The sequence below is a fragment of the Pleurodeles waltl genome, chromosome 6, assembly GCF_031143425.1.
Source record: "Pleurodeles waltl isolate 20211129_DDA chromosome 6, aPleWal1.hap1.20221129, whole genome shotgun sequence".
Lineage (NCBI taxonomy): Eukaryota > Metazoa > Chordata > Amphibia > Caudata > Salamandridae > Pleurodeles > Pleurodeles waltl.
Genome location: NC_090445.1, coordinates 1,514,754,241 through 1,514,763,722, shown reverse-complemented (window position 1 = coordinate 1,514,763,722; position 9,482 = coordinate 1,514,754,241). Strand labels below are relative to the sequence as shown.

Sequence of the window (9,482 nt, the reverse complement as noted above, 5' to 3'; positions counted from 1 at the left end):
AAGTAATGGAAAAAGAATATAAACTTCGTAACTCAGGAAATTATTAAATTAAATGTAATGTCAAATTATGTTGGCAAAATTATTATTCTGCACACTGCTAATGAACGGGGTTAAGAATAGGGAGATGTAAGAACAAGGGCATTAAAGTAGTATTTGGTAGAGTTCTAAGGGAGACAATAACGGTACCGAGGATTGTAGGCCCAAAGGCCCCCCCAGCCCAGGATTAGTGTGACCCTGATCCATGGCTGGCAGGAAAGAGACTTTAAGGAGGAGAATATGGATCCTATGTCAGGACCTCAGACTTAAACTACATTTCCCATAATTCCAAATGTAATATCACAACCATATCACCAACCATGGCACATATCCCCATATATAAACCATATGGCACCAAAAACTGCCCTCTTTCTTGGTTGCTTCGCATTCAGATAAGTAGTCTACATAATTGTCTAACGATATTTTTAATGCAATCTTGTTTTTCTTTTACGGTTATTATTATTATCATTATTATGCCCTTGGGTCCTTGGTCCAACTGTTGTTTGCTGCTCCGCATGGACAGCATATCTGCAGTCTGCTACGTCAACAAGCTGAGGGGGACGAGCTCTCGCATTCTGGCAGAGATAGAGAAAATGTTCTGGCAGTAATGTCTACAGAACTGCATCTCAGGCACAGTGGAGTACATTCCGGATCAACTCAATGTAGTGGCTGCTTGGAACTCCAGATACCTCAGGGATCCCAGTGAATGGAGACTCCATCAGTTGATCTTTCAGGCTTTTCAACTGCGTTAGTGCCAGTGTCACATTGACCTGTCCCTCCCGCCTATCTCATCAACTGTCCTGTTTTTTTACATGGAGGCCAGATCCCATGGCTTTAGTCTCAGATACCTTCCTGCAGCAGTGGAGGGGTCCGCTCCATTATACCTTCTTTCCATTCCTAATGATTGCGAGGGTAGTAGCCCAAGCGCTGCGCCAGAAGGCATCACCAGTTCTCATCACTCCCTGTTCCATAAGAACTTGGTTCCCAGTTCTTATGAAAATGTCTCTAGACTTTCCAGTCCAGGTTCCCCAGATTCCCAACCACTTGACTGATTCAGTGGGCCTTCTGCACCCTCGTCTTATTCAGGACAAGCTGCAACTCATGGCTTGGCGAATTTCAGGACATGCTGGTTTGTGCCAAATCTTTAAGAGCAGTCTCTCAAGTTTACTTCTGCGTCCTAGGCAGGATCCACTCAAAAATGATACACTTGCACCTGGCCGAAATGGTTGGGTTGGTGCGGTACATGGAACCAGGATCCCATGGGGGCCCCCATTACTTCTGGGATCAGTTTCCTAGCAGAGATGGCATCCGAGGGCCTAGGCCACTTTTCGGTTTATAACTACTGATCCACCTTATCAGCAGGTCATACTTTCATAGATGGTAAGCCAGTTGGCGAACATCCATTAGTAAGTAGGGTTATGAGGGGCATTTGTCTGTCTAAACCTCCTTTACCTACGTATTCACATTTATGAGATGTCAATACTATTTTAAAATTTCTCCAGAAGTGGTCCACCAATTCAGATTTGTCCAGAAAGCAATTGTCAGCTAAACTGACTATACTACTATGTTTGGTATATTGTAGACGAGTTTCTGACGTGCATGCCCTAGTTATTTCGGGCAGAGTCTATTCTCCTGAGGGCGTTAACTTTTCAATTTCCCCAAGGACAAAGACACTTTCTAGACAGGTTACTTATCCTGGTATTCCTGAAAGTCCTAAATTATACATCGTTCATTGTTTTAAAGGATTTGAAGACCTGGCCAGAGAACTATGTCAGTCTAATGGAAGTTAGCTCCTGATAGCTCTTCAGAAGCCTTTTCACCCAGTGACTTCAGCTACTTTTGATTGTTGGCTGAAATGGAGTCTGTCAGAGGCAGGGATTGATACTTCCAAGTTCGGAGCTCACTTGGTGCGTGGTGATATGGCTTCAAAATTCTTTCGCTTGGGGTCTCACCTCCAGGATATAATGCGGGCAGCAGATTGGTCCACAGATTCTACTTTCAAGACATTTTATTACAAGCATATTTTAGACGTAGCTTCCATTCCACTACAACAACTTTAAACAGGCATAATCCAAAGCCTCCGGTCCTGACATAGAATCAAAAAATTTCTAGCGTATGCGTCAAGAATTTTCAATTCTATTTAGGAGAGGGAGACAGGGATTATCCCACTCAGTTATAATTCAGCTACTGACTCTTATGTACTGTTTGTTTTGAATTATGTACAAGTCGAAATTTTATGAGCATTATGTTAATGTTTTCCCACACAATGATCTGTTAGAGTGTTTTGGATGATTTTTCTCCTTTCGTACCAAGATGTTACACTGATTCCCTCTTATTTCCCGATTCGGATCAGAAGAACGGGTGATTGAAGCAAATTGCCTCCTGTTGTTGTTTCGGACCCTGTTGGTCCTGTTCTGGTTGAACTTCGGCGCAACTATGCCAAGCAGAAGCTGCTGCACATTCCTGTATTCAGTGGCCAGTGGTTAAGTTGCTCAGTTTGGGGCAAAGAAAGAGGACAGTTTTTGCCACCATATGGTTTATATATGTGCCATAACTGATGATATGGTTGTGATGTCACATTTGGAATTATGGGAAATGTAGTTTATGAAAAAAAAACGTATTCTCATTGGCACCTGTTTTTTTGAGTTTAATAAACAACAAAGAGAGAGAAGCATAATCCTCGCCTCCATGTCCTTAATAGAATTAAAAATTCTTGATGCCTAAGCTAGAATATTTTTTAGTTTTGGGCAATAGCATTTCCATTACCAAGAAAGGGGGCTATTTCTAAATAAGTACACAAGCCATAGTTCTGAATCTGGTGTCCATGCTGTGTTTCTGAAACTAGAACCCTTGTTTTGGTCCATCAGGGGACATGCCACAGTTCTAAAAAGGAGGGAGCGTGTAGAGATTTTGGAATAGTTGCAGTTTCCATGATTTAGAGACTAATGTACACATCCTGACTTGTGAAAAGCTGAGACGTCTGTCATTCTGGAACTTTTGAACAATTCATGGTTCTGTAACTTGTGGGCATTTTATGATTCAGAAACTGGCAGACATGAAAATATTCTATAAGTGGTGATGATTCTCTGATGGTGAAACGGTATTGGGTCACATTCAAATATTCTAAGGGGGTATGTCATGTTTATGAAACTGTGGGGGGTGGGGAGAGAATACAATGATTCTGCAACAAGAGAAACGTGTTGAACTCGGACACTAGAGACGTGCAGTGTTTAATTTGTAAAAGAATAAGTGCCAGCACACAAAGGCCCATATTTATACTTTTTGACGCAAAACTGCGCTAACGCAGTTTTGCGTCAAAAAAATTAGCACCGGCTAACGCCATTCTGAAGCGCCATGCGGGCGCCGTATTTATTGAATGACGTTAGCCGGCGTTAGCCGCCGGCGCCGTCTGGTGTGCGTTAAAAAAAACGACGTACACCAGGCAGCGCCGGCGTAGGGGGATATGGGGCTTGGGCGTCAAGAAATGGGGCAAGTCAGGTTGAGGCAATTTTTTCGCCTCAACCCGATTTGCGCCATTTTTTTCCACTCCCAACACCCTTAGCAAAGACAGGAGTCATGCCCCCTTGCCCAATGGCAATGCCCAGGGGACTTATGTCCCCTGGGCATGGTCATTGGGCATAGTGGCATGTAGGGGGGCACAAATCAGGCCCCCCTATGCCACAAAAAAAAATAAAAAAAAACACTTACCTGAACTTACCTTAATGTCCCTGGGATGGGTCCCTCCAGCCTTGGGTGTCCTCCTGGGGTGGGCAAGGGTGAAGGGGGTGTCCCTGGGGGCATGGGAGAGCACCTCTGGGCTCCTTCAGAGCCCACAGGTCCCTTAACGCCTGCCTTTTGCAGGCGCCTAAAAACGGCGCAAAAGCGGCCGTACGTCATTCTTTTTGACCCGCCCACTCCCGGGCGTGAATTTTGCCCGGGAGTATAAATCCGACGCACATGCCTCGGAGTCAATTTTTTAGACGGGAACGCCTACCTTGCATATAATTAACGCAAAGTAGGTGTCCACGCTAAAAAATGACGCTAACTCCATGGACTTTGGCGCTAGACGCGTCTAACGCCAAAGTATAAATATGGAGTTAGTTTTGCGTCGAAATTGCGTAAAAAAAAAACGACGCAATTCCAGCGCAAACGGAGTATAAATAGGCCCCAAAGTTTTGTTCAGATGCCAGCGGCCAGTTTCATCGAATGGCAGGGGGATCAATACCAAGGCTGCATTGTCTTGATTCCATCTCATGCCTTTTTAAATCTTTCACCAGGCACTCCCTGCCTCTTTATGTCACTCTTTCAGGTTCTTTTTCAAGCCCTATTTCTCCCTTTGCCACAGTTTTCCTATCATTCCCATCTTTTTTCATTCCTCCTTTTGGGTTTTCCTCCTCTTGCTCTGGATCAAAGTTTATTGAGGAAAAATCAGTTCTAGTCCCCAAAATGGGCGTGGGTGGCCCCTGAAGCTCGAATTAAGCTTTAGGGACTTGCCATGTGATTCTAAAACTTGTTTTCATGTGCATATTGTCTAAAACTAGTAAACATGACTCGATTCTAAGAACAGTGAACGTGACACGATTCTTAAATTTGGGGGAGCGCAATGATTGTCCAACTAACTGGAAGCCTCGCTGTGTGGTGACTAGGGACTCAGGTATACAATTAGAATATTGAGGGATATAAATAAAACCAGCACCCATTTAATTATATGAAAAGTCAATTATTTTATTCTCAAGTATACATCAAAGCAAAGACATGTTAAAAAGACTCTCTTGCAGGCACTGTATAAGGACAATTACAATAGGTTTTGGAATTATATTTTAAAGTGATTTCTAAAAAGTGTTGTTTTATCCACTTCCTATGACGTCACTTCCTCAGACACATCAGGTCAAAGGGCGCTATGTAAAGACAAAACATCCCGTCTGCAATTCAGTTTAAGGAGCAGGCTGGAAACACCACAGGCCTGATTCACAAAGGTGCTTTTGGCCATAAAGGTATGGATTTACTATGTGGCATTCACTGCCACAAGTATAGAGAAGTCTACGGTATTAATGCAATGCATAGGCTAAAAAGTGGGTGTTACAAGGCATGATTTGAGTTGTTTATGTGGGTATGTTGACAAACTCCAATCTGATCCTTTTGCACTCTGGAAATGTTTGGACATTTCCTCCAGCCATTCACTAGGCTAACCCCCCTTTTGGTGATGATGTTGGGGGAAAAACTTTCACCATGGCATAAAATATTTTGCTTACACAGAAAAAAAAATCGAGCCGGTGGTGGATGTCAGTTGACATTCTGATGCAAGTTTCCCAGTGTATGTCTGGGAATATTTGTGACTTTAGAAAAAATGTAGAGTATATTTGTACACAGATTTAAATATCCCTCTGTAAATTTACTTTTTTGGTAAAGCAGGCTCTGTTTATTTATCCTGAAGATCTGGCCTGGATTAACCGAAGACTGCAGGAGCCTTACTACCTTATTTAGTTGGGTCAGTCACTGTAGAGTACCAATTTCTGTGTGCAGGAGGCCACCGGTCTGTCTTAAAAGTTCCTGTAGATATTTACATAGATTTGAAACCTGACAGTCAAGTTGTGTCTCTTCTAATTGCTCTATGTTGTTGGAGAATGATGTCAATTTGTAAGGTTGATGTCAGGGTTTGTGACAAGAGGTAATCCCTCCTCCTTAGACGCAAGATGGCATTGTTAAGATTTGGACAGTCAGGTGGGTGGCAGGTAGGGGAAGAGAAGGAGGAGGTGGCAAGGCCCAACTTTAGCAGGCTTTCCAAACATTAGAGATTTCCATAAATTTGAGGATGTCACTATGACTTGGAAGGCATTTTCATTATCCTGGTTTATGAACCCAAAACCTATCTCAACTGGAAACCAATAACTCAACTCTTTCAAAGGGCTGCTGTTTCCCCAAAACATTCATAGAGTGGTTCAGCGATGTGGAAAAATGAAATGACTTCACCTTTCATTTTCTGCCCAGATGCACTATGTGGTAAATACATCATGTGATAACATATGAATGCTACTCGTGTATGTTCATCTTGACACAACATGTTCAGGACTTGGAGGATGATCTTTCACTCACCCTATTTACCTAAACAATGGTGCATCTCCTCTCCCACTGAGCTGTGTATACTCCACCTCCTACCCTTTTGAGTTTAGTACAGCACAGCAGGTACAGGCGTAACATATTACTTCTTCCACTTGATAGGGATTTTGGGTGTTTGTGAGAATTATATGAAATTCAAGAATTTCCGAACAGCTTGTCTCCAAGAAAAGTCCATAGGGTGGGTACAACGTCACCACCATGTCAGGCGTCTGAATGGCTTTTCACTAGCACCAAATATGTGATTGACGTTTCCTCAGCTATGGCGGCTTTCCAGCACCCATCCTGTTTCTTCTTTAGACTAGACCCTTCCTCTGATCCGCAGGCTTCTCATAAACAACAGAAAAATCAGGACTCTACTGCTGCGTGACATGACGCTCAGAGCCTAAGTCCTTCTGTCCTAGGTTGCGCAGTAAATATGTGGCAAAAAATTCAGGTGTATTCAGCTCTGGCTTAAAGAGCAAGATGTAGCATTTGGGAAGAAAGGCAGCGATCAGCACACCGAGACAGCTGAAAAGTATGATGGCAGCCTGAATCAGGGCCTTATCCTGGCCAGTGGAGCTGGCGTAACATGGAATGAAGACAATCCAGGCAAAGAGGAAGATAAGCATGGCAAAGGTGATGTCTCGTGCCAAGTTATATTGGTGGACCGGCTTTGGTGAGAGAAAGGAACACATGAAGGAGATAAGCACCAGAAGGGCGTTGTAACCGAACATGATGGAAAACTCAATGATTCGATCAATGGAGCAGTTGAGGCTGATGGTCAATGACCTAATGTCCATGGCAGCCAATTTATTCGATAGCAGTGGAGAAGCCCGTACAAACATGGCGCAGAACAACACTTGCACAAGCGATAACAGTAGGACCAGCAACCCACCTCCGTGGGTTATTAACCAATGGGTACAGGAGCCAAGTTTCTGAGGAAAGGACGTGCATGCTACAATGCGGAGTGACTTTACCAGAAAGCTGGACAGGCAGGTGGACAGGGCGCCAGCAAAGAATGGCTGCTGTAACTGACAGATGAGGTCACTAGGATGTGCAACAAACAGCAAGACACTACAACACATGGCAGCCAGGCCCGCTAGGGCCAGGATACTCAGACTAGCCCCGGAGGCCTGCAACAGGGGTGTCTGGCGCCGAGCAAGGAAGAGTAGGGCCACAAACAGCACTATTAATACCAGAAAGGTCTTGACCGCCATGAGGGTGATGACGAAGTTGTTGGTCCATGTCAAGGCCAGATACGTTGGAGGGAGGCAGACTCTGCTCCCAGGTTCGGACCAGTGACCCGCAGGACATGGCGAGCAAGTTCCAGAAAAAACTAGGGGAGAGAAAGAGATTTGAGAAATCAAGAAAAGGGATAAGCAAAACACTACACAGACAAACCCATGAAAACACAATGGCAGAGGAAGGAAAGTATGAACCCCAATGTCGGATGGTGTTCACATCTTTGCAGTTATTTGTGCATCTCAAGGTTTTATGCACAGACCTTGAAATCTGCAGCGGCTAATGGTTTATATCTTTTACAGTACTTTAAAACTCACTGAGGTGAATTGTGTAGCTCAAAAGGAGATTCTTGACCTCAGAAGTGTTAAAATCATTTTCAGGGTTAGATTTTCTAATTTAAGGGTTAATATTGCATGTCAAGCAGAGATGTTTCCTAACCTCCGGGGTTAAACATCCATTTCAAGGACACCATTGTAGCATCAGATGGAAAAATGCATAGCTGGTAATGACCTACTTCAGTGGTTCCCACCCTTTTGATTTCTGTGGACCCCCGCTTTAACATTAATGGAACCCAAGGACCCCCACTGAATCATCATGGGAATCCGGGACCCCCGCCTGAGTCATTACTGGAAGCTGGGGACCTAATTTGTCAATATTTGTTAATCTTTGTTAATTTTCTAGGCTCTCGCGGACCCGCTGTGAAGGCTTCACGGACCCCCAGGGGTCCCCGGACCACAGGTTGGGAACTATTGACCTACTTCAACCCCGGGACAAGCAATCAGTTTCAGGTACACTCTCTACTAATCTTAGGGTCTGATAATCCATCTCAGAACTTTGACCACGTCTTTCATCTCAAAAACTCTGCACCACATTTGGCATAGTGGAAATGTAAGGGCCTGACTTAGAAGTCGAAGATTGGAGTAAAGGCAGTCAAGTTGGCAGAGAACTTTATGTCCGCAACCATGACTTTATGCCCGCCAAATGAAGAGTTCAGCGCCTGCCCTGAGGTAAAATCTTCATTTTTGTATAAACCGCCACTACAGCATACCATACATAGCCATTTAAAAGTTTGGGGTGGGTCCTTCATTGGCGACGGATGCATACTTTTTAAAGCTTTTACTTTTCCAAAAACAAACTTCCAAAAAACTAATGGCCCCAACACCATGAGAGTTTTCTCCATGATATATAGATGATTGTTTTTATTTTTACTGTCATTCCCTGGAGGGTATTCCTAGAGGTGGCGAACAGGAAAAAAAAAAAAGAAATCATCCGACTGCCCATTCTTAATAGGGTAGACAGTCAGATGGCTCATCCCCGACAACCTCTATTTCCTTGGGCCAACTCAGAAAGGTTTATGGCGACAGAATACATTTTGCTCTGTTGCTGAAACCATGATTGTCTGTTAAAGTCTAAATTGGGCAGGCAGAGAGTGTGGCCGACAGGGTACTCTGTCACAAATCGAGCTCTAAAGAGCATTTCATCTTGCATTGTGTCATTATTTGCTTTTCCCAGTGCATTACATATAGTTGTTCGACTTCTTTACATCAGGGGTACAGAGATACATTGCTGTGGTTTCTTGCCTTTAAAGTGATAAGACTTGCTGCTGCTTTTGCAAGTTCTGAACCGGATGTGCTTTCCTGAAAAAAGGGGTATATGCCATGTTGTGTTTTGCATGTGTTATCGAGGCATTAATTCAAACTTTATGGATCGTTTACACAACTGTAGATGCATTTTATCTGGCTGAGTTATGTCATTCTTATAATGGTCTTGATCAAAGTGGCTCCCAGACTTTACCACCATTTGGGAGAATTTGCTTACTGATGGGTCAAATTGGTGTATTAACTATAGTATTACAATGGGTTCATATTGAACCATTAGAGAATTTTATAGCTTAAAATGCTAGGATTGCCTTTCCTGGACCAAAGCATCCCACCGTCTCATCCCTCACTGGCACAGTTCTTCCTTATCTGAGGAGTTGATAGTCTATCACAGCCATGAATTCTCCTCACCTAAGAAGTTAATATTTCACTGAGAACCAGATACTCCTAAACCGAGGGTCAAGTAATTCACCTTAGAATGTCAAATACAGCCATCTTTATGCCTTCCCG

The 9,482-nt window shown here is 43.6% G+C and overlaps 1 protein-coding gene across 1 annotated transcript in view; it reads right to left on the bottom strand.

Moving 5' to 3' along the window:
- Nucleotides 1-4,747: 4,747 nt before the first annotated feature.
- LOC138301021 (taste receptor type 1 member 3-like) overlaps nucleotides 4,748-9,482 on the bottom strand; it is a 75,430-nt gene continuing 70,695 nt past the window's right edge. The window contains exon 5 of the mRNA XM_069241044.1: nucleotides 4,748-7,468. Coding sequence (XP_069097145.1) covers nucleotides 6,507-7,468 — 962 coding nt within the window. The 3' untranslated portion in view covers nucleotides 4,748-6,506. The remainder of the gene's footprint in view (nucleotides 7,469-9,482) is intronic.